General features: G+C 35.6%; 3 protein-coding genes across 3 annotated transcripts; 1 reads left to right on the top strand and 2 right to left on the bottom strand.

Annotated features, from left to right (window-relative positions):
* Positions 1–7,048: 7,048 nt before the first annotated feature.
* Positions 7,049–7,652, bottom strand: LOC104822603 (glycine-rich cell wall structural protein 1). The gene has a single exon (XM_010553875.2). The coding sequence runs from the start codon at positions 7,626–7,628 to the stop codon at positions 7,221–7,223; it is 408 nt and encodes a 135-aa protein (XP_010552177.1). The 5' UTR covers positions 7,629–7,652; the 3' UTR covers positions 7,049–7,220.
* Positions 7,653–10,316: 2,664 nt separating this feature from the next.
* On the top strand, positions 10,317–12,961 carry LOC104822595 (zinc finger CCCH domain-containing protein 14-like). The gene is made up of 4 exons (XM_010553862.1): positions 10,317–10,595; positions 10,649–11,091; positions 11,251–11,555; positions 12,883–12,961. Exons 1-3 carry the CDS (start codon positions 10,317–10,319, stop codon positions 11,528–11,530), a joined length of 1,002 nt encoding a protein of 333 aa, XP_010552164.1. The 3' UTR covers positions 11,531–11,555; positions 12,883–12,961.
* A 979-nt stretch (positions 12,962–13,940) lies between these two features.
* On the bottom strand, positions 13,941–14,585 carry LOC109116391 (uncharacterized mitochondrial protein AtMg00810-like). Its single transcript, XM_019201728.1, has 2 exons — positions 14,256–14,585; positions 13,941–14,183 (listed from the first exon to the last, which is right to left on the bottom strand). Exons 1-2 carry the CDS (start codon positions 14,583–14,585, stop codon positions 13,941–13,943), a joined length of 573 nt encoding a protein of 190 aa, XP_019057273.1.
* Between the last annotated feature and the right edge of the window lie 11,491 nt (positions 14,586–26,076).

Below are 26,076 nucleotides of genomic sequence, written 5' to 3'. Positions count from 1 at the left end.
ATTTTCGTAGACTCGTGAGAGATAATATATTAAATTGATATAAACATATATAAAAAAATAGAAAGAATCTAGTAAGATATTATTGCATGGACAAATACCGATATGGGAAAAAAAAGTCAGAAAATCTAGTTTTTGACTATTGTTTTGGTCCCTCATATGACCCATATTTTCTTATTAATAATAATTGTACGCAATCCGCATGAGAATCGGGAGATAAATAATTTAATTGAAGACATTCTAATACTCTTTTGAGTTTTTTTTATTATTTCGCGTATAGTTAAAATATTGTTGAGTTTAATTGTTTTGATTAAAAATAATATTTATTGGATTTTACTAGAATTTATATTATATTTAATTCGTATTTAAAATACGGTTCAATTTATTCCTTTTTTATATTAACTAATGTTTAATTATTCTATTACATCAATTTTAAATTTAATGTTTTACAAATTAATAGCCTAATAATTCGTCGTCAATTGGTGCGTTCCACTTTATGGACTGCCACGTCAAATTTAAGGGGTCAACCGTAAGCGGGTCCATTTTGTTTTATGATCTTCATTGAATGACGATATTTATTATTTTGTAAAAAAAATCCACGTGGTGGCCGACGGTATTATAATGTTATTATTTATTTTAATCAAAAGAAAACGGTATATTCCACAATTAGGGGTAGCGGAAGACTTGGACCCATTGCTGAAAGTTACATCTAAGTTATTTTATTAATCTTGTGATAAACGCTTGTGATAATTTAATGCTGAGGCATGCCTTATTAGAGACTATTGATTTTACCGGGCTTTAGGTTATGTATATTATCGATTCATTCTATTTTTAATTAAAAAAAATTACATAAATATGAAAAACTAAAACTAAAAAAAATATAAAGATTTAATACATTACAAAAAATACTAATTATATTTCGTGTTCAGTACTATATTCTTCGTTTATATTTTTGTTTGTCACTTTATATTAAAGAAATTTGTAAAAGAAAAGAAATCGACCTATGGTCGACCGATATCGACACTATTATTGTGTCATTAATGGAATATTATGGTATTGCGTAATTCCATAATGATCAATTTTATTACGCAATTATATATCTCTAATAGATCATAATGGAATTATGCAATACCATAGTATGGTCTCTTTTCATATAAAAATCATAAAACTCTGCCGTTATTGGATTATTAATTATCATAATAAGGTTTCTATAAGACTCCATTAGGCATATTATGTTTACTGTATTATCTCACCATTAAAATTTCCATATACTTATACTTAAATATGAAAAATTAACCAAAATCGGAACACAATTTTACACTCTTTTTTTTTCTTTTATAATATACGGTGTACACACACACACACACATATATATATATATATATATATAATGTATAATCACAAGTAATGATAAAAATCGTTTATTATTCCAAGATTCAACAACTTGGAAAAGGAATACGACAGGCTCGGAGGACTTTACGAGCGTTAGGAGATGTAACGACAGAACGCATGCAGTGGTTTTTATGGCGAGGCTTCTGCTCAGCATTGCGCCTTTGTGGTTATCGCCGTCAAACACGGCCGCAGCTCCCATCCTCTTCCTCCGCCGCCACCGCAGTATATAAATAGGCGCCGTTTGGGGAAGCAATAGCGTTGTCGTTGCGAACGCTATGAACTATTGGACTCCTCATGTCATGGCTTGCAAAAAGATTTTTTTTTTCTTTTTTTGTCAGAATTTTGATGTACTTTTTTCGTCTATTGGATATATAAATAACTTATTCTTTTTTGGCGGAAATTATATATTTTTATATATATAATTGTTTAGGGAGGGACAAGTGTCTTAGTGTTCAGACGTTGCATGCGTCCGTGCATGGTGACGAGTCCACGTATTTGGTCGCCATGCAGATTACGTGACAAAAGATATACACACAAGAATCGTGGTTTTCTTTTTTGCAGTAGTGTACGGCAACCACTAGGGAATTGGGCTCTTACATACCGGCCCAATAACTTTTAAAACTACTTCGATCTGAATGGGCTTTGGGCCCAATAATCTTAAGCCAGTGTTCACTAATATATTTAACAAAAAAACAACATAAAATGAAGAATTTGATTGATCTTTTGCTTCCGTAGCTTAGGAACATCGTAAGTAACCACGTTGGTAACATTTATTTAAATTCCAACTCTAATCTAAATCACATATATATATATATATGATCGTTTATTACCATAATTAGCTGTAGAGGGTGACAAGACAAACAACCAACATCACCAACGTGCAATGTCCGTTCGCCGGAGTAGTGGTCGGAAATGGGTCAATATTAATTGACGTCGGCCGGAATATCTGGACGGGGACGCTTCTCCGACTCATACGCCGTCGTTTTGGCGCTGTTCACTGTCTCGCCGGCGAGATTAGTTGGCGACCGTGCGTAGATCGTTGGCGGACGTGGACGCTTCTCCGACTCGAACGCCGTCGTTTCGGCATCGCTGTTCACTTTCTGGTCGGCGAGATTAGTTGGCGACCGGACGTAGATCGTTGACGGACGTGGACGCTTCTCCGACTCAGACGCCGTCGTTTCGGCGTCGCTGTTCACTTTCTGGTCGGCGAGATTAGTTGGCGACCGGACGTAGATCGTTGACGGACGTGGACGCTTCTCCGACTCAGACCCCGTCGTTTCGGCGTCGCTGTTCACTTTCTGGTCGGCGAGATTAGTTGGCGACCGGACGTAGATCGTTGACGGACGTGGACGCTTCTCCGACTCAGACGCCGTCGTTTCGGCGTCGCTGTTCACTTTCTGGTCGGCCAGATTTGTTGGCGGCCGTGCATAGATCGTTGACGGACGTGGACGCTTTTCCGACTCAAACGCCGTCGTTTCGGTGTCTCTGTTCACTGTCTGGTCGGCGAGATTAGTTGGCGGCCGTGCATAGATCGTTGACGGACGTGGACGCTTCACCGACTCTAACTTCTTCACTGGCTCACTGGCGAGACGGAACGATGGCGGTTCGTTCGGACGAGATGCCACGTGGGCCGACATAATCAGCAGAGTGGTCAGAAGCATCGTCGCCATTAGAGATGGAGATGAAGAAGAAGCGAAGAGGAAAGTTTTGTAAGTCGTGTTCATGGCTGTGTTTTGTTGTTTTTTTTTCTCTTTTGATTTTGGCAAGAAGAACGATCGAGGGGTTTTATAGGCCAGAATGGGTCCCACGTGATGAGATGTGGGACCCGTTAATTTACGAAAGTCGAACTTTTTTCTATCGAAATTATTACTATAAGATATGGATTTCGAATGGATCATTTATTATTTACCAATACAAAAAAGGTAACATAAACTATTTCAATGCCACCTAACCTAACAATTATTGGAGTAAATTTGGTCGAAATATCGAATATTATTTATTAATTGATGTAATATTCGGGATTGTGACGAATTAATCTTCTCAATACGAGAAGAAAACTATGCATTTGAGATTTTGTTTTGTTTTTTTAGCACAATTTGGGTAAAATTCGGAACTTTTTAAATGAAACTTATTATATATTTCGGATTAAGTAAATGATTGAAAATTTTCATAGTCGTAGCTATTATTTGATGTCTTGCGCTTTGTTTTAGTTATTTCAGGATTTGGATTTTGAAAACTTAAATGTATTTGTCTTCCATATTCAATTTCATTTGAATCAATTGAATTTTATTAGGATGCTTTTCATATTCGATATTATTAGAACTAATTTTTTAAATTTTTAATTTTTATTTGGCATTTTATATTCCATTTAAACCCTATACAAATCAGATTAATTTAATAAATATATTTTATATGTAACATGGACGAATTCTATTTAATTTTATATGATTAAACCGAAGTAGTAGCCCTAGTTCATATGTGTGGTCGGTAGGCCTAATTACTTGAACATCGTTTGGTTATTATTTTCAATTTTACTCGTTTAGTTTGGGTAAATTATTAGCAGTTTTGCGGTAAGTTTTCCATATGTGATTTACAATAATGCACAATCATCAATGTGACACTTAATTTGACCTATAACATAGCCGTTTCCTATATTTCTAGGAAACTAGGGCCCTATATAAAAAAAAATATTTTATTATAACATTTTTAAATATTTAAATACAATTTTTAAGAAAGATATGAAAATGTTAATATAATAATTGTAATTTAAAAATAAGAAAATAAAACAACACTTTAATAATAATTGTATGTTCTCTTTTTTTTTTAAAAGGTAAATGATTTGTAATTTTATATATAATTGTAAATAATACGTCGAAACTTTTGTAATCATAAATGCCTTCTTTTTAGAATTTTTTCTAATATATTAGTTAGAACTAAAAAAATTAATTTATTTTTTTTCATCTGTAAAAATTTAATTGATTTTTAAATTTGTAACTAAATTTTTTTTATTAATTACGAGTTTTATAAATATTTAATTTGTTACTCCTCTGTTTATATATTTGATTTTAGTTTTTAAAAAATTTATTTAATTAAAATTATAAATTATTGATTTTGTCTCTTCATATTACACAATAAATATAGTTTTTTTAATGATTATATATCATTAATAATAATTAAAAAGAGTCTCATAAATTGTTGGGGATCTGTTTCATCCACCACTTACGTTATTAAATTCAACTAATGTATGTTAATGTCATTGAGAATCAAATTAACCTAATGATAAATTTCCAGAGGAAAAAAGAAAACCGACACGATGTGAGGCAAATGCATCTTCTTCTCTTCCGAGTGAGTGACGAAGGATTGGGTAATTGAGAAACAGAAAGATCAGGGGAGGGGATGGGTAAAGGCAAGATGGAATCAGAAAAAATGGAAGGGAATAGAGACTGAGGACCATCGTCGACTGTGAAAGGGAAAATATTCTCATGAAAAACAACGTGTCGAGAAATGAAAATAGAGTTGGATTCAAGATCGAGAAGCTTATACCCTTTGTATCCTGGAGGATAGCCCAGGAAAACCGACGCTCGAGCCCGAGATGCAAACTTATGTCTGTCAGTGACGTAAGTGGATGCATAAACAAGACATTCGAATGCTCGTAAGTGCCCATAGTCTGGAAGTTTTCCCTGCAAGATCTCAAAAGGCGATTTGTTGAGCAATAACGGGGAAGACGCCCGATTAATCAAATACACATTCTCCTTTTTTCCAGTAAATCTTAGGGCTGAATAAATTTCTTGGCACAACCCTTGTTGTATTTTTGGCTGAATTTATCTGGGTCTGTCTGTCATCAGGGTAATCTTCAGCAATACACCTTTACTGTCGCATGTATATCACCGATACACCTCAAAAATATAACTAATTATCAAATTACAGACTTACCCTTAAAAAACCTGGAAAAGTCTTTCCTACCCTTAATGAAAGACACGTGTAGGTTAAAATTTTGAGAATGACGCCGAAATAAAAAGAAGAAAGGGGGAGTTAGGGCTTTTTAAAATTACTTTTCGAAAATCAAAAGACATACGAAGGTGTTGAGAGAGAAACGAAATTTTGTGTGCGAAATCGAGCAAAATGAAGCGAACCTAGCGAGATAGAGCGAAGAAACCCAGAATCAAGAGGAATCTTTGTCTTCGTCGGGTGAAAAGGTCCAAATCGGAGCGACGCATCTCGGTCGACCGGAAAAACAAATCCACGGAGGAAAATGACAGAAGATTCTTCTACCCATGTTGATGTGAGTATTTTGGATGAGTTTTTTTCGAATTCGTTCAGATTATCTGAAAAATTGAGAAATATTTTGTGCGTATATTAATTAGTCTTATTCGCAACTTAGAATTACAAAATTGTCATCTAAAGTAGTGGTAGATGCCACTAAATATTATATAAATATCTGTAAAATGAATTAGTCGTAATAGTATTTGAATATGTATACTAGTCGCTAATGCAACTGAATACATTTATTTTATTGCAGAGCGAGATGGAGATCTACCGAAATCGAAATCTGGATCCAGTTTGTGCATAAAAAAACCAAGCACAAGGAGTTGTATATGCTACCAAAAACAAGTTGTAAATAAAAAGTAATAATTGTAACAAAAAAAAATAGTATCAATTGTAACCAAATTAATTGAAAAAACTACGTAGATAAATTAGAACGAATATATTTAAAATTTTGAAAAGTGTGCCTATTCACAAAAAAAAAGATGAAATCGAAATTAATTTAAAAAAGTCATGTGGACAAATTAAAACGAAAATATTTTAAAATATTTTTAATATATATATATTTTTAAATTCAAATGTAAAAGAGTATTTTAGATATTTTATGTATAAGGTTATTTAAGTTATTTTACCTAAAATGGGTTGTAGAATCTGATAAAAAAATATTTTAGATTTTGAGGGATGTATCGATGAAAATACTTGCTGAAGTTTACCCCTGTCATCATATTGCGAAAGTTTTAATCTTGATTACCAGTCTCCGCTATTTGTGGAAATTTCTGGGGTCTTCAATAGTTTCTGGAATGAAAGTCTTGACTTTGGTCGTTGGGTAGTGTAGTTAGTCTGCGAATGTCGTTTGAGTTTGAGTTTTCTTTCGGCAACACAGCAATGGCCGAGGGGGAATTTTGGGGGCGAAACAAGAACCGGATCGGTGAAAGCTGCCATTAACATGTACGGACAAACTTCGTCTCTGCTAAACCCAGTGAGAACTCGATCGAGAAATCCGTATCGCACCAACACCCATTTTCTTGATCATCAAGAAGAAGAAGAAAGTTCCAAACTTGGAAGAACTTCAGCCTGTTCGAGTGTACAAATGCATATGGTGAACCATTCACATGAAAATCGCCTCTCCTTCTTCTTTTTGTTTTTTTTTCACAAATTCTCTCGTAGATTTCGTTGCTAAGCTCTGTAAATGAAATTGACATATAGCTGCATCTGAAGTTGTTTGCTTCCCTCTAACTTGGTTTGGTCGGTGTTTAGAACATGACTCTCCTCTTGTCTTCCATGTTCACTCAGTCAACGCACACTAATTCTGACTAATTGACTTAAATTAGCCGATTAATTTCTACACATATTTTTCGACCGACTTGGCACATAAAGTTTCAAATATTACCCATAATTATAAAATCTAATAACATTTAAATTTCCCATAAAGGCAAAGGATGTTTATGAGAAAAATAGAAGCATATTCAGCATTTTTGTTTAACTCAACACAAATTTAACCAGCACCCATCTAAGAACACAAGAAAAAAAGAAAAAATTCCTTAATAAAAAAAAAACATACCTTTAACTTAACCGGAACCGGAATTCGAACCAGAGCCATCCAGGGAGAACAAGTAATCTTCAATGTCTTCTGAGCTTAACCCACCGCCGAATCCGTACCCGTAACCGAACCCTAACCCGATTCCGCAACCCATTCCGACACCAAACACCAGATTCATGTGGTTGAAGCCTCCGCCTCCTCCTCCGCCGATCCCGAGTCCGCCGGTTAAGCCGAATCCGATTCCGGCGCCGCAGCCGAAGCCGCCGCCGATTCCAGGACCGGCGGGTTTGGCCCTGATGTTCTTGGTTTGCTCCCGGAGGAATCTGATGACCGGAAATTCGGTCCGGTTTTGGGATTTCCCGGTTTTGGAATCTGGTTTCCAGTCCCAGAGGTAAACGTTGGCGTTTTTGTTGGTTCCTTTGGTTCTCGGTCTCATGCTTGGTTTGATACAGAGCAGGATAAGATGGGGAACGCAATATATATATATAGGATTTTACGTATGTGCGCACACGGTTTTTGCATAAATGGGCTGAACCCCTTTAGGGATTGGATCGTTAGAGAAGGCCGAATTTAAAATATAAAGAATAAATCATAGTAATTCATATGGCATTTTGTAGGCCTTCTAACAATTATTTGATGCCTCATATGACATTTTGTTCGCCAGTCCATAAAATATCCCAATAAAGCCCATTAATGAATCAACCAATAGTGCATAACTTTTGTTTAGTTACAAAACATTCACATTACTAAACCAGGATTCCAAATTCCAAAAACAAATTTATATAAAACCCAAAATTGAACGGATTTATTCAAATTAATGATCTCTTAATTCTAAGTGCCCAAACATATAAAAAAAATATGAAATCACTTTATACAACCATTGTGTGACTAACCGTTGATTTCCCATATATATAAACTCAAAACAATAGAGAAGTCAATAACCGGAAACTCCTATAGATGGTTCAATATCTTTATTCTGGTTTATCACTTAACCAGAGATCATATATTCGAATCCTGTTATTTTATTGTTGAGAACGAAGTACTGTGTTGATCTAGAAACGAATGAAGATTAATATAAATGTATAAAATTTAAAGATGTCGATTAATAATTGAATATTATTTAAACATATCTTAGTCTATCTAAAAAAATAATAGAGAAATCAATGGTTGGTTATTAAGAAACATCAAGTAATACCAAAAAAAAAAAGTTTCAATTTGGTGTTGTTTGGTTAAAAAGGAACAAGCAAGAAGATTTTGGTTGAAGAACATTGAAAAAAAAGGGACCATTGTTAGTTAAAGCTGTGCTGTTGAAGCAAGCCACATAAAAATTCCACCTTTCCTATCACATTCTTATTCAAATCCAACAAATAAATAAAACACTATCTGCGTTCTCTGCGGTGACTTAACGGAAACCCACCAACATTTGTTTTTTGACTGCATGTACAGCAGTGAAGTTTGGAGAAATCTAGCGGCCAGATGCTGGTCTGACCCGCCCTCAACCATGGCCGACATCCTACAATGGTTGCGCTACCCGCGACACGACACAAGCAGAAGCAAACAACCACTATCCAAGCTGATCGTCCATATCGCCGCCGACACGATATGGCAAGAGAGGAACGCTCGGTTATTCCGAAGGACTGCAATTCCGCCAAACGTAGCACTCCGACTGGCTGATCGAAGTATCCGAAATATACTCTTAGCTCGCCGACTTGAGACAATATCTGCAGACTCTTCTATTCTGCAGGACTGGTATTTCTTAACAGCAAGCCACCAATTTTAGTTTTTTTTGTATCCATCTGAGCTTTCGATTTTTGGTTACCTATTGATCTTTTGGCCTTAGCATGGGAATTGTACTCATTTTTGTAAACGATCCAGATTGATTGTAAAAAACAATCTTGGCTTCTGATATATAATACAAATCACATTGAAAACCAAAAAAAAAAAACAAATAAATAAAACAATATACAAATAATCAGAACACTATATTATATATTTTGTAAATAATCAGAACACAATTTGTTTCATTCTCATGTTCATTATTGGACCAACCAAACATTCAAATCAACAAACACTCCTTGCAAACCCATAACACATTTCAATTCCATTTCCTCCATGTACCCTTAAAATCCTTTAATGACAAGCAAACAATTTCCTCTAACCAACCACTGATTTTCATCTAACCTAAATAAAATTAATTGGATAATATTTTTTTGAAAGTGTTGATATCTATTTACTGTTGTTTCATTTCATTCATGGAAATGATAAGACATTATACAAACTATATATAACTAATATTTCTACCACCATATCCTATACTTGCATTTACATGAATAAATAATATAATGTTTTTTACTACTTTTGTTCTTGAAGCTACGTACATTTTTCTCCATATAAAAAAAATTGATTAAAAATAATAATAATATTCTGTTAGAGCGTCCCTAACGGTTCTGAGGTTGGCGGGAAGCGGCGGACGGAAACAGCAAAACCGTGCGGTTGACGAATGAAGTACTTCCACGTGTCAGATAATTAGGTGAGATGGTCAATGGGATTTTTCTCTTACGGTGTGGATCGAATAGTTGAATAAAGTATACGGTGGTCCGTGTCGTAGATGATCTAACTCTGTTCGTCTTCTCCAGTGGTTCTTCAGTGTGCGCGCGCATATATACAGCATTGTTTCGTCTTTATTTCGCTGCTCTTTCTCTTCAATTCTCTACGCTCTCCAGTTCAAAGATCTTCAAGTATTCTCTCTCTCTCTCCTTTGTTTCTTCGCCTCTCTTCTTGCGTGATTGTGAAGTTGTTCGTCGTCTTCTTCGTTGAACTCCACGTATCGCTTGTGAAATTTTTATCCATTGTTGACTTGATCATCTGAGTAGATCGATTCTGAAGGAAATTGAGTTCAGGCCTTTGGTTTTTGGGAATGCTCTTAGATCTCTCCGATTAAATTCGATGTTGGTGCACGTAATCTAACGTATGTGAAGTAATTTTTGCCGAAACGGTGATCTGTCGTCCTATTTTTTTTTGTTCTGCGAGCACATCTGATCGGAAAAGATTTTCTGGTAAGGGGTCAGGATCAATTTGGTAATTCTGTTTGGTCGTTTTTACAGGAAGATTTTGGACATAGATAATGGAGAAAGATGCCTCTCTTGGTTCAGATCCCACGAGTGTCACGACGCTGAACTCGCCACCGCCTCCACTGTCTCCGCAGTCGGATAAAAGTAGTCACAAGCACCAGGAAGAATTCGCCGCAAACTTCGCATCGCTTTACCAGTCCATTTTCTCGTCGGAATCGCAGTTTCCAAGCTCTCTGTCCCTGTCTCCTTCTCCTCCGTCGTCTTCCTCACCGGCGGCTCCCCCCGACATCACCACCGAGAACCGCCTCCACCAGGCGCGGGTAATCCTCGAATGCAACGAACTCAACGAGAACTATGAGCTATGCCTCCTCCGCCTCAACTCCCTTACGACTGCAACGAACTCAACGAGAACTATGAGCTATGCCTCCTCCGCCTCAACTCCCTTACGACGGAGCTTGAGTCTCTCCGCCAGGAAAACGCCGCTTTACGCCTGGCAAACGCTGAAATCCTCAGGCTTATCCACCAATGCCCCACCACAAATATCTCATCCAACGCCGCTCAGCTGCCCGTCCCCAACCTACCCAAGCGCCAACAAATCTCAGATTTCGGTCGCCATGGCGGAAGTCTCGAGCCCAGCCGCCCCGTGAGGAGGAACAATGTGGAGAGAACTGTGTTGCCGAAGAGCATCTCCGTCAGATCGAGTGGCTATCTCAGAATGAACAAGCGAAGCCATGGATATGGCGGTGCGAGTCGCCAGGCGAGTCAGCATAGGTTCACGAGTCAACTCGTCTCCGACTCGGTAACATCAGAAAAAATCTCTCTCCTTATGTAAATATTTTTTTTACGGCGATCTCCTTATGTAAATATTGCGTAATAATTCTTTAGTTAAAAGCAAATTTTCCTTTTTAACAGGTCATTAAAAGCAATTTAAAGGAAATGATGTTTTGTGTATGTGTAGGTTCCTCAGAGAGTATGTGTGCCAACGAGCGGTAAAGGAGAGAAAGAGGCGGTGGAATTGGAGGTTTATCGTCAAGGGATGGTGAAGACGGAGCTCTGCAACAAGTGGCAAGAGACCGGCGAGTGCCCTTACGGCGACCACTGCCAATTCGCCCACGGCATAGACGAGCTCCGTCCCGTGATTCGCCACCCACGTTACAAGACCGAGGTTTGCCGCATGATCGTCAATGGCGCCACGTGTCCCTACGGCCACCGTTGCCACTTCCGCCACTCCCTCACCGAGCAGGAGAGGGGATTGCTCCCTCGCTGATCAGAAGAACCAACACAAAAAAAGGGTAATTAGTGATTTTTTTTTGTATAGATTGACACCCTAAATATAGTAAATTCTTGAAGAATATAGCATTACAATAGGATTCATAAGAATTGGAAATGGGGGTCAATAAGAGCGGTACGATTAAATGAATAATTATGGTTGAAGATGACATTGGGGAGAAGAAAGAACTCTGGTTTGGATGTTCGCTTGTCGTATTTTCTGGTATTATGTTGATGGAGGGATAGATAGAAAAGGAGATATCTTTTCACGAGCATGTAGTTTGCTGATGAAAGATTTTCTTGTGGAGAAGAATTGCAGTCATAACATTCGTTCCGATCAGATTAGCTCAATCTTCCAATCATGTCATGTGTTTGCTGCTGCTTATGATTTGGGTTGGCAATTTGATGAACAGAGTGATTTCATTGAGAGGATCTCAGCTATAGACCTCTGTTTTGTCTTTGTAGTTCTATGTGCAGAATGGGGGGTTTCGAGGGAGTTAATAGAATTTTGTTTTTTCATAATTGTAGAATTACCTAATAATAATAGTCGGAATCTAAATTACAATTCAGAGCAACAAGATTCAATAGGTTTTCTGTTACATTCATCTGTTTATTTTTCTTTTTTGGTTTAAATTGGATTTTTAGCATTAGTCTCACAATGGCTTTTACAGATGACCATTATAATTAAGAATTGTGGTATTCTTTTGACAATATTAATGTCTGGTTTGGGTTTTCATGCCAAGAAGATAGTATTATTGTGACAGATTAATCTCCCCTGACTTTAGAAAGTGTTTTTGTCTTAAGAGATGGGTTTATGTATTGCCATGGAATGACGTCAGTGTTAGAGGCGTTGTTCTTTTGTAGAATGTTGCATCTAACACGGGTACACACTCACTACCAATTGAGATGAAAGTTTAAAGCTTGGGGCGGATTAATGCTGATTCCTTGAGGCAAATGCCATATTTCCTTTCCTCTTTTGGAAAGGTCGTTTAATCAGCTGCTCATCTTCCGCCGTCTTTTGTAGCCTCTAGTGTTGATCTTCTGGACATATCATTACATGGACAACATATCCCTTGGTTAAGCCAAGATGTTGTATTCATACGCTCCATTCATTCGAACTAGTGTTTGGATCATCCCCATTAACTCTTTTTCATACTTCTGTCAATTACTGGACTATCAGTGGGTTCATCTGGTTTGGTTACAGAGAGTGTCTTGACATGTTGGGTGAGTCGAGGCGTCGTATCTTGGTTTAGCATCCGGTTATTGCAAACCGAACCGGTCCATTTTGGTTTGAAATACAAATTTGTAATGCTTTTGTTATTTTTGTGGTTTTGATTCTGCTGTGAACAGCGGACCTTCTCGTGACAAGCTCTCGGAGAGGAGATTAGTTGAAGAGAAGGATTTTGGATGGAAATTATGTTGCCGTACTACATCTTTTTATAGATATGTAACTTATATTGTAGAAAATGTGCGATTCCGGACCATCAATTTAATAGGATGGTTTGTTGTTCATTGTACAAAATCAAAGTCATCACTTTAGGTATTTAAACACGAGCAAAACATTAACTGAAATAGATTTTAAATAAAATCAGCAGAGTTCAAACATTTAAAATTAAATATGATATACATAATAAAATAAATAGTTTTAATCAATAAAAATCCAATTTAAAATAAATAAAAACGATACCAAAAAAGAATTAGATCCAAAATATTTAAATTGCAAAGGCTTATAATTTTAGGTCCGGACTCAAAAAATTTCAGGTAGGTTTTGTTATGAAACTTAGTACATAGTGCAAATAAAGAAAAACGAGAGAATATTGAATATTTATAACACTTATGTTTAGAACTTTGTAAAGAAATATCAAAGAGAGATAAGTGTTTAGAGAAAAATACTTAGGAATGCTTAAAAAAACTTGATATGAAAAATTCTATACAACACCCCCTATTTATACTAAAACTCCAAACCTACTACTCTCATCACAACCACACATCTTCATAACAACTTATCAATCAATCACACATACCATATCCTTATTTTCTTCAATCACACCTAACACACACACACCAATTCAAACTTCTACAACTCCTTACATAAGTATTACATCATCATGATGTAATCACTTATATATAAGCATTACATAAATATGACGCAAGTGAATGAATCACTTTCTCAATACTCCTCCTTGATTCATTTGCGCATCATCCCAAGTTTCTTCTTCAAATCCTTAAATCTCGAAGCTCCTAGTGCCTTTGTAAAGATGTCCGCCAATTGCTCATCTCCTTTGACGTATGTGAGTTTAATGATTCCATTGTGCTCCGCTTCTCTAACCACATGATACTTGATGTTGATGTGCTTCGTCCTCTGATGTTGAACTGGATTTCTTCCAATGGCAATAACTGAACTATTGTCACAGAAAAATCGGTGTGCTCCCCTCTTGCTTGCATCCCAAGTTATCAAGTAGATTCCGTAGCCATATGGTTTGGTTTACAACAACTGCTGCTGAGATGTATTTTGCTTCCATCGTTGATTGTGCGATCACCTCTTGCTTTTGTATCTGCCATGAGAATATCACTCCTCCTATCTTGAACACATAGCCACTTGTGCTTTTCATATCTTCTTGATTTCCGACCCAATCACTATCACAGTATCCCTACAACAGTACAATGTTCTCAGGTTTGAAGTATAAGCCAAGATCAATGGTCCCCTTGACATACCTCAATACCCTCTTCGCTTGCTTGAAATGTGGCATCTCCGGTTTGCTCATGAATCTTGAAAGGTAACTTGCAGCGAACATCAGATCCGGTCTTGTGGCCTTTAAGTACAACAGACTTCCTACCATGCTTCGGTATTCTTTTGCATCTGCTTCTTTCTCCTCTTCCATATCAATGTTCTTACCATTCGGTTCAAGTGGTATGTTGACCGGTTTATAGTCACTCATCTTGAACTTCTCCAATAACTTCTTCGCATAGCTTCCTTGGGATAATAAAACTCTATCTGAACTTTGCTTTATTTCCATGACCAAGAAATACTCCATCTTGTCAAGATCGGTCATCTCAAAATGATGCATCATTTCTTCTTTGAATCTTCCAATATATAGTGAGATGATCAGTATATCTTCTCCAAGCCTTTTGATGTATACTGTCGCCTCGTATGGACATCTCTCAAAACCTTGTTTGAGAAAATATCCGTCAATCTTGCTATACCACGCTCTTGGGGCTTGTTTTAAACTTTACAAAGCTTTTCTTAGCTTCAGTACGTGTTTTTCTTTGCCTTCTACTTCAAATCCTTGAGGTTGTTCCACAAATACTTCCTCCTCAAGTTCACCATTCAGAAATGCGGACTTCACATCCATGTGATATAATGTCCACCTATTTTGTGCTGCAATCGCAAGTATGAGTCTGATGGTATCGTATCTTGACACAGGTGTAAACGTCTCTGTGTAGTCTTCACCATACTTTTGACTGAACCCTCTTGCAACCAGCCTTACCTTGTGCCATTGTATAGATACATCTGCTGCGGTCTTGAGTTTGTAGATCCACTGTGATGGCTTTCTTCTTCTCGGGTCTTTCCACCAACTCTCAAGTATTATTCTTCTCAATCATGTTGATTTCTTCTTCCATCGCTTTTCTCCATTATGGATAACTTTCAGCCTCGTCAAAGCTTGTTGCTCTACAGAACACATGAAACACGTTTCCATCATGTCTGCAGAATAGCCCAACACTCTTGGAGCGACTTTAAGTATCTCCTTCATAGACCTCGTCTTCAGATTTTTAGGTTATGATAAACTTCCTTCTAGAGTAACTTCTCCAGTGTTGGTGGATGTTGAACCACTTGATTCTCCACTTGAATCCTTATAGAAATCTGGTGCAGGAACTGTAACAACTTTTCCTTTCTCTAAGCTTCTGCTCCAATCCCATGTTTGACTTTCATCAAATGTGACATCTCTTGTAACTACAACTCTTTGCTTCTCCGACAAGTAAACTCTGTAGCCTTTGCTTTGGCTACTGTACCCAATGAACATGCCTTTCTCTGCTTTATCTTCCAGCTTTATTCGCCTTTCATCTGGTACATGGACATAACACAGACACCCAAACATTTTTAAGTGACTTAGTGAGGGTTTATGTCCTGTCCATGCCTCAATCGGAGTTGTATTCTCCAATGCCGCCGAAGGTAGTCTGTTTTGCAGGTATACTGCAGTGTATACCGCTTCCGCCCAAAAGTTGTTTTCCTTGAATTCAAATAATATCACTCCATTTTGTTGTGGAGAGTATGCCACCGTGAGCTGCTTTGAGATACCCTGACTTTCGTAGAATCTTGTAAACTCTTGCGATGTGTACTTTCCTCCTCGATCTGATCTGAGTGTTTTGATCTTTTCTTTAGCTTGGTTCTTTACCATAGTCTTAAACTTCTTGAACACCCCAAATATTTCTGATTTGTTCTTCAAAAAGTACATCCAAATCATTCTTGAGTAATCATCGATGAAGAGTAGAAAATACCTGCTTGCATCAGGCAAAGGTGTTTGCATCGGGCCGCATATATCCGAGTGCACTAGCTCTAGTTTCTTCTGAGCTCTTGATGAAGATGATGGAAACACGAGTCTTGATTGTTTTCCTAATTGCCATGCTTCATACACCTCATTGTAGTTGCCAAATTTAGGGATTCCCTTCACCATATTCTTCTGTAGTAACTTTTGCATATATGAGTTACTACTATGTCCGAGTCTTCGGTGCCACAGTTGAGCCATCGAATCTTCTTTAGCCATATAGGTAGAATCGTCTGGTCTCACAAGCTGCATTGGAAAGCTCTTCCTCTGCATTTGTAATTCGACAATTTTTCTCCCCATAGGATCACGAATCACACAACTACTTTCTTTGAAGTTGAGTTCGTACACGTTTAGGAGCATTTGAGGAATGCTGAGTAGGTTCTTGTCCAACTTTGGAACATAGAACATATCTTTGATAACTCTTGCACCTTTCTTCGTGTTAACCACGATATATCATTTTTCTTCCGTCAAGATTACGACTTCATTTCCTACTCGGATAGGGATCTTGATATCTCGGTCTATCTTCTTAAAGTACCGGATATCTTTGGACATGTGATTTGTGCATCCACTGTCGACTAGCCACATGTCTTTCCCTTGGGCGATCATAGATTCATCCCGCGCCGTAAATAGTTGTTCATTCATGCCCTCCGTTTGTGTGACTTGAGCGTTATGACTTTGGTTCCTTCTACAGTCTCGAGCCAAATGTCATGCCTTTCCACAAGTATAGCATTCTTTCGACCTCCTCACTTGTTGGTCTTGTTTGCCCTTCTTGTTTTTGAAGTAGCACTCCTCCTCAGCGTGATTATCTTTCTTGCAATAACCACACCATTTCTTTCTTTACGGATTAGACCTCCAGAGACTTTTGTTACCTCCTTTGTGATTTTTCGATCGAGCTGGAAAAGCTCCTTCTGGATTTCCTTCTTCATCCGATAGGAACTTTGATTCATGTGCGATCAAAGATCTAACCAGATCTGTGACACTTATGTTTCTGAAATCTTTCGTCTCCTCCATCAATGCTACCAAAGTTGCGTATGACTTTGGCATCGTTGTTAGGATCTTCCTTATGATTTCAATTTTTTTTTCCTTCTCCCACTTGTTCCATTTGATTTGCGATATCCATCACTCTATCCATATACGTTCTTATTCTTTCTCCATTTTTCATTCTCAAATTTTCGAATTGAGTATGTAAAGATTGTAATCGAACAAGTATGACTCGTTTGTTACATTGATATGCTTCTTGCAGCTTGGTCCACACCTCATTTGATGTCGTGGCCGTTATTACCTTTCGGAAGACGGAATCCGTGATGGAATTTTGTAGGAGTTGGAGGGCTGTCATGTATTTCATCTTGATCTCCCTCCATTTTGTGAGATTCGTCTCTTGATTTTTCGTCGGAGTTTCTGTGATCTCCGATGGTTGTGCTGGAACGCTTTTTTCGACAACGTCCAAATAACTCTCTCTCAGCATCAATGTCGTCTTCATCGTCTAGTCCATAACTCATAATTTTGGTCATCGAAAATAACAACAGGTTGAATGTTTTGGATGTTTACTGATAACATGTATTTTGGTGATATTTTGGTATAAGATGTCTAACGCATTTTACTCGGTTTTGCATATTTATAGGCATTCTAGAGTACATTTGGTCTCGATATTGCTTGATTGCTTTCTTTGGTGTCAAAACAGGTATTCATGCATAAAAGAGAGCAAAAGGAGTGGAAAACATGGACTACGAAACATCACAGATGAAACGAGAATATTTGGAGTTGTTCTGGAGAAAAACACGAAGCCTAAAAAGTCAGATCTTGCAAGTCCAATAACTTTCCCTCTACAAGTCCAAATTTGCGTTATCTACCTCATTGGAAAGCTCTATTCAATATCTACGTACAGACACCAAGATCGCACAAATCCGACATTGGAATAGAAAGTTATGAGCAAATCTGTCAAGCATGTTCGAATTGAAGAATCGACACGGACCGTGTTGAATTCACACGGCCGTGTTGTGTCTGTGCTGAAAAAAGTGAAGTTTTGCTAAGAGAATTGACACAGACCGTGTTGTCATTCGACACGGCCGTGTTGATTCAAACTCGCCCGTGTTCAACCCATGTCTAAAGTGTAGATTTTTAACAGAGAATTAACACGAACCGTGTTGCATTCGACACAGCCGTGTTGCATTACGAGAAAACTTCCTATTTTGCATCCGGACTTCTGTTTTCAGTACGGGAAGAAGCCTAACTACCAAGGAAATAAATAGAGGACGTCTTAGACTTCAGAAATCATCGAGAGATCACAGTAGAAGCCAGAGAACTCGAGAGAGAATCAATATGGAGTTTTCCGGAAGCAGAGATTGAAGAACCGTCGTCGAGAGATCGCTGCGAGTTTCTTCTCTATCTGTTCTCCATGTTTCTCTTTATTGATTTGAACTCGTTTGTTGTTATGAGTAGTGAGTAGTCGTTTCACTGTAGCTAGGAATTTAATCTTGTAGGGATTTGTTTGGTTTTTATTTTCCGAGACTACGTTATCGATACTCTTCGGTTTAATTGAATTGAGTTTATTGCTTTTGATCTTCTGGGCCAGTTGATTGATTGATTTTAGATTCTGATTTGCAACGAGAGTTGAGATTAGATTCGGAACGAATTCATTGAATGAATTGATTAAGACTATTGAGAGATAGGTTAATCGGTTTAGGAACTGTGATAGTGATCGTTAATGCATTTGATATTTTGATCTATTAGGTTGAGAGATCGATATGTTAAATTATTGGATAGTAGATTTAGGACTTGAGAGAGCCAAATCTGATATTAGAACTTGAGATCTCCGATTAGAGTTCGATATTCGTAGATTCTCCATCCTTAGAAACAATCCCTGCGCGTTAAGGTTATCCCGAAGCTACGGTGGTTTAGTTATCTGGTTTACTTAGTTTGTTTATTGCTTTATTTTCGATATTCATCTGTTTCATCTGCTATTCGCTGATCTGAATCTTAGTCGAGTCTTGTTCTTAGTGTTAACTATTCCCTGTGTTCGACTCTGGTACTACAGTTGATCGGTATCCTTGCGGTATTCGCTGTATCTAGGTCTTTATTACTTGAGCTTATTTATACACCTAGATTTGCGTTATCATTTACCGCCATAGTGCTCTTCGTGCAAGTAGTGCTTCGTGGTGCGTCTTGTGCTTCGATCTAGTGCTCTTCCTTATGCTTGGATTAGTGCAATGTCGTCCCTTGAACCGTAATCAGCTATGATACCATGTTACGAAGCTTGTATTATATTATTATTCACAAGATTCTTATCTTTTCTTCTTTAGTGAATAGTGCAAAGAAAGAAATACGTGAGAATATTGAAGATTTATAGCACTTATGCTTGGAACTTTGTAAAGAAATATCAAAGAGAGAAAATAGAGAGAAGTGTTTAGAGAGAAATACTTAGGAATACTTAGGAAAGTTTGATATGAAAAACTTCATACAACACCCTCTATTTATACTAAAACTCCAAACTTACTACTCTCATCATAACCACACATATTCATAACAACTCATCAATCAATCACACATACCATATCCTTATTTTCTTCAATCACACCTAACACACACACCAATTCAAATTTCTACAACTCCTTACATAAACATTACATCATCATGATGTAATCACTTACGTAAGCATTACATAAACATGACGTAAGCGAATGAATCACTTTCTCAATAGGTTTAACATGCCTAAGTGACATACTGCAATATAAAAGAACTATTTGTTACCCTTATAACAATTTTTTTATTTATTTATAAAATGTGTGGTCAAAATGGTCTTTTCGAGTCTCACATAGGAAAATAGCTAAATTAACCGCAAGTGAATGCTAAACAAAATGACGACATTGACAAATGCAAACGTTACCTAACGCAAAAATGTGATGTACTATATATTCACTAGTGCCTCTAATTGGCGTTCTCTTAGAACTAAAGCCTTATCTTAAATAATACATTATCGATTCCATTACTATAGATATTGAAATATATAATACACGAAGACCACTCATATAGCTTCATGAAATCAACGTAGTCAGTTGATTAATTTCAATTAGTAGGGTATAAAAATTGGTAATAATTTTTAAGGTGTCTAATAAAGCAAAACCATTAGGGCTAAATTAATATTTTTATTTTGTTTGTTATTGACAGTATAATAATTACAATTTTCTAGATCTGATAATCACGTTACATGGAAGCATATGAGATATTCATATAGAAACCGACAAAATAATGTCGAAGTGCCATTAAGAATAGAAAAAAGTAGGAATATGAGATGGTACGAATTCGAAGAAGAAGAAGAAGATTGATTGTGAGTATGTGGTTAGGGTTTTTTTTTATAAGGCAGAAAGAAAAAAACTTTTTTTTTTTTGGAAGGTGATGAAATCTTTGCCTAAAGCAGCAGATTCCCACCAAAACAGGGAATAAAGTTGATTAGGGCAGTCGGTCCAAAATTCCAAATTTGATGGTTCGAGACTCCTTTTGTAAAATATCGAACATTCGGTGTTTGTCATTTCCAATCACTTGCGACAATTCCTTTGAGAATGTACGGTACGTAGCCTATTGATCAAACTGTTGAATTGTTTTTGCAGTAAATTTAAAAGGTAATCTAAAAAAAAAAGGGTTTTGTAAATATCAACTTCAACCTAGCAACCCAACAGATCGTGGGCGAGTGGTCAAGCTTGGGGTAGGAGGTAACTCCTCTTTGAGGTTGAGTATTCGATTCCTGGCTGGTGGGGAGAGAGATAATTTCTGGGTTTATATGATCCATATACAAAGGCTGCTCACAGGCCGGAGGTTTATCTAGTCAGCGCGCCCGAAGGGTAGCAATTAGGGGTCCTCCGTTATAAAAAAAAAACTTCAACCTAGCAAACCAAAAACCAAAAGGTAAATCAATTCTTTACAAAAATATGTTTAATAATATTAAAGATTGGGTGACTCAACCGGTAAGGAATGAAGTAAAGCTCTTTTCTAACCCGGGCTTAAGTTCTCACGTGGAGAAGAGTATTCACATGAGTTTCTCCGATTTTCTGAGAGATGTAATCGGGTCAAAGGTACGGTGAACTTCCAGATTATAAAAAAAAGTTTAATAATTTATAAATATATGACATGGGTAGATAATTTTAATTTTCATTAATTTAATATTTTTCATATATCACAATATTTTTGTAAACCGAACCATGAATATATCCATAAAATATAATTTTGTCTATTTATTTTCTAATTTGTTTTTGCTTTCCGTAAAAACGTTATTCGATCATTTTTAATTTAATAAAAAATATTAGTTCGTTTTGAGTAGAAAATAAAAAAATGCTCGCACAAATTGTCTACAAGACGATTTATATAAAAAAAACAAATGCCCATATAAAACCAATATAATATTTAATTATATGATTTTGCGTCTCTAATTGGTCTCTATGTGTGTGCATGTGTGTGAGTGAGTGATATCGAAATATATGTATTTTACTAATGTCCACTTCTTTAATTACTCTGAAAAAACCTTATATATATATATATATATATATTTGTAAAACTTATAGCGATATCTTTTCATTTGGTAGTTATGTTATATATATATGTTATATTACCATCTCATTCCATATGGACATTTTCAAAGTATAGTTAATTAAATATCACATAAATTATTACTTTTCTATATTTGTATTATATTATTTACTTAAACTTTAATTATTCTATACACCATATCTATAATATATGAGAATTAAATTTGAGGACACACAGAGATTGAAGAAAATTCTTGGAAACGTAGGAAATGTTCGAGAGCTTCGTCAAAAACCAATAATTCAAAGGACCATTTCAAGAATCAGATTCGGACACTGTTACCAAACCTTACACAGACAGCATACTCTTATCCCTTTCAAAAATGCATACTTCGTGGATGAATGAGCATTATTTCTACATGGAATCCTACTAGAGCCTTCAACGCTCATATTCCACTCTGGACTTTTCTTTTTCTTTTTCTAATAAGATTTTAATGATATATATATATATATACACATATAATTCCATGTTTAAATCAAAAGATTGGGAATTTGTAGATCTAGGGTTTTGTTGGCTGTGTATATATCCACAGTTTTGTCGAAATCAATGGGGGGCATTGGTGTATATACTTGAAGGCTTATCAGTGTATAATATATATAAATATGATATTAGGGGGGAAAAATAATATAGATATATATATATGGGAAAGAAGTTGGGAGTGAACTTTGATCAGCGTGAACACATAAACAGGGGATTGTGTCTAGTGATAAAAAGCCATGTACCTCCATATATAAGTCAATATTCAAAAGATGAATTATATAACAATAATAATCAAAGATAAAAGAAGAATAATGAAGAAGCCATGGGGAAGCGACAGCAAGACGATGCTTTCCGCTATGGGAAACTACAGGATAAGGGCACTGTTCCTCAGGGATTCTTGTTCTTTCTTTCTCAATTTATATATATATATATATATATATATATATATATTTATTTATTGTTGTTTTAAAAATTCATCCTAATTTCGACCCAATTATATTTTTCAAAAATCCAAAGATCGAATGAATTATTATCTTACTACACCCTTGCGTCGAATAAGAGATTTGCTTATTTATTAGTTAGGTCTTCATTGGATGAGTTTAGTTGGTACAATGAATCCATATGATACTATTGAAGTTAGTGAGTTTAATTATATGATAATAGATCCAATAAACCAAAGAGTTTAATCAAATCCTAAACACGTGTTAGACAAAAGAGATGAAAAAAATTGTTTTTTTCTTCCCTAAGGTGGCTGACGTCTCTCTTCCAGAGTGTCTCACGTTCCGTTCTCGATCTCCAAATCACGTTTTAACAGACGCCCCACTCATGAGTGTGAACTATTTGTAAAGAATGTTGATTTCATCGTTTATAACTGACATCTAGATCAAAACAGGTTGGTATATCGATATCTTTGTCGTTGTATATAAAATTCGTTGTTTGGATTTCGTTTTATATCATTTCATTACATGAAACCCAAAAGTATAACTTTAGAAACCGTTGTGATCACATGTTTATAAATCTCCTAAGCCCAGCACTTGAGTCATCCATGATGTCATCAAGAAAAGAAGTTGTTCAAGAAACCCTAAAACTGTTCTCCAGCTATGTTTGTCTCTGTCATGGTTTGGCAAGATATCAACATAAGATATTGTTAAAAAATGGCAGTGAAAAGTATTGTGACAAGTTAGGGTTTCTTTCTTGTGATCTATTAGTTTCGTTTAAAACATATTTATTCTGATATATTGATTGTTTACCTGCCATTTTATATATTCACAATAGTAGCAAGGTCAAATGTTCCGATCGATATTTTTTTTTTCTGCTAGATTTATTTAAGAGCCCATTATAAGTACTTAATTTTTATACAAAACAAAACAGCTAGGTGTTTATATAGACTCACTATCATTATAACGTTTACTTGTTTAATTTTCATTTAAAGTTTTTCTAACGTGGGATCAGAAACGCAACGTATCATATTTCGTATCCATTCCATTTCATGCCTATCTCCGTAGACAATGCAATTCACATTCCATTTTTGTAACGACTTAGGTAGCTACCAAATGATAGAGTTACCCCCACACACTAACACATGACCTTTTAACGTGTTTTGTCTTCACTCGCACACATCCCGAAAAGTATTTTCCAGGAGGTCACTCATCCTAAGACTACTCCAAGGCGCGCACGCTTAACTTTGGAGTTCTCTCGAGATGGACAAACGAAAAGGTAGATGCATCTTGTTGCTATAAGTAGCTCAATTAATTCCTTTAAGTTATCTTAGACTGTGTAGTTCCATACCTACACAGCCCTCGGATCCTTCATTCCGTTGCGTCCGATTCATCCCTGTACCCCCTACCCAGAAGCTCGTCAGGAGCCGTCCATTGTCCATGCCTCTCGCACCGGCGATCACTCCCCGTCCTCCTACGGTATTTTGGGCTGTCACAATTTTAAAAAAGAATAAGAGTTTGCAAGATAATTCACATAGCTCATTCAAGGCTAGCGTAACAAAATTTCTTAAAAACATATTGGGAATTTCTCTTTTAAGATGGAACTTACTCACGGAATATGCCCGAGGAGCCAATTGCATATTATTCCAAACTTTGCGGCGAAATTGAATAAAATAATAATTAATTTTTTTTTTAAAAAAAAAATCGAGAGAGAAGCAGCCAAATACATTACATGGCTTTTGTACCTATAAATAAGGGCTTCGTCAAGTCTTCCTCCTCCTCATCATCATCAAACTCTTCCACACTCTTCTCTTCTCTACTTCTCTTACAACCCTATTCGATCACATGAGCTAAATTCACACTCACACACACATGTATATATATGTATATATGACCCTATTATGGGTTATGATCGATCGGTAAGTACAAGAATTCTCTATCCAAACATACAAAGATGTAATATATGTTTAGTTTCTCTCTTTCTTATTAATTAAGTTCGCAAATCTAGTTCTTTATACATGTTATTCAAAATTCAAGATACATACATGCATTTATATATATGTATATATATAGTGATGAGGAGGTCTACGGATGTTGTTGACAGAAGATAGAGAGCACAGATGACTGGATGCGAGCATGGCTTATCGTATTTCACTACTTTGTGCTCTCTAGCCTTCTGTCATCACCTATGGCTCCTCTCGTCTTTGATTTATGCATCTTTTACATTTGGTTATCCCTTTTTTTTTTTGTTTTTTGGTATAATTCTTTTTTTTTGTTTATATATTGTTTATAAAATTTTTCATTTTCCGTGAATTTCTTTTGTTTAATAATCAGGATTTATCGTAACTGTTCATTTTTCATAGCGTTTCTACGTTGGAAATGTGAAGCGCACGTTTTAAACGTAAACATACGAGGTTTAGTGGAATTTTCTAATTGTGTATGGACCCTTGATTTTTCTATATTTTGTGGATTTATTTTTTTTCCCGTGGAATACGTAAATACAATGTCGTATTTAGGAAAGTAATAATGTTGGTTTTTGTTTCAAGCTGTTATATAAATTCAGAAAATGTGCATGGTGAAGAGAAAATTTAATATATTTAGAAATTAATGAATCCAATGGTTTTGGTGTTTTAGGAAAATATTAAGAGGGAAAAAGAAAAACGATGAAGATGAGAAAAATAGTTGGGAAGTTCATACTTGATTGCAGATTTTATTTTTAGAACATAGAAAGAGTTAAAATAAAACAAAAATATTTGCTTTTCGGACATAGATTTTGAATAAAAAACATACTCTATAAACTTAACTCATTTAAATCAAAATCTATATCTATATATATTAATAAAGAGGTTTAAAAGATTCTGGTGAAACCACTCATCATTCTACATGTCATTTTATATATTAATAAAGAGGTTTAAAGGATTCTGGTGAAGCCACCTCATCATTCTACATGTCATTTTCTTTAATTTTGATTGGTTATGAATAAATTATGATTGAATTAAATGAAAAAATTTTAATTTTAAAATATAAAAATGATTAGTAATTTTAAAATATGAAATGATTTGTCTAAAATAAATAATTAAGAATTAAATAAAACCTCTTAAAAATAGATGAATGATAAAAAAATAATAATAAAATATGATTACTTTTAATAAAATGTATTGTTATTTTAAATGATAGTAATAGATAAATTTTAAAATTATAATCATAAAAAATTTATATTTATATTATGATAATATATAATTATTTTCCTTTATTATATTATGATAAAAAATAAATTTTAAATATGAATGTAATCAAATAAAAATCTCAATAATATATAAAACTCATACCAAAATAACTTTTTATCTGATAAAAATGAATTTTTAATAATAGTAATCTATTGTTATTTTTTATATCAAGATAGCAATTAAAATTGTAAATTAAAGTGTAATCAAATAAAACTCCGTTATGGACATTGGACACTATGTGAAAATACCATTATTGTAATTTATTGCATGCATTTGCATGAA

Source organism: Tarenaya hassleriana, unplaced genomic scaffold (assembly GCF_000463585.1).
Source record: "Tarenaya hassleriana unplaced genomic scaffold, ASM46358v1 Cleome1, whole genome shotgun sequence".
In the NCBI taxonomy this organism is placed as follows: Eukaryota; Viridiplantae; Streptophyta; class Magnoliopsida; order Brassicales; family Cleomaceae; genus Tarenaya; species Tarenaya hassleriana.
The sequence above is the reverse complement of the archived record's forward strand: the minus strand, read 5'-3'. Positions and strand labels throughout refer to the sequence as shown.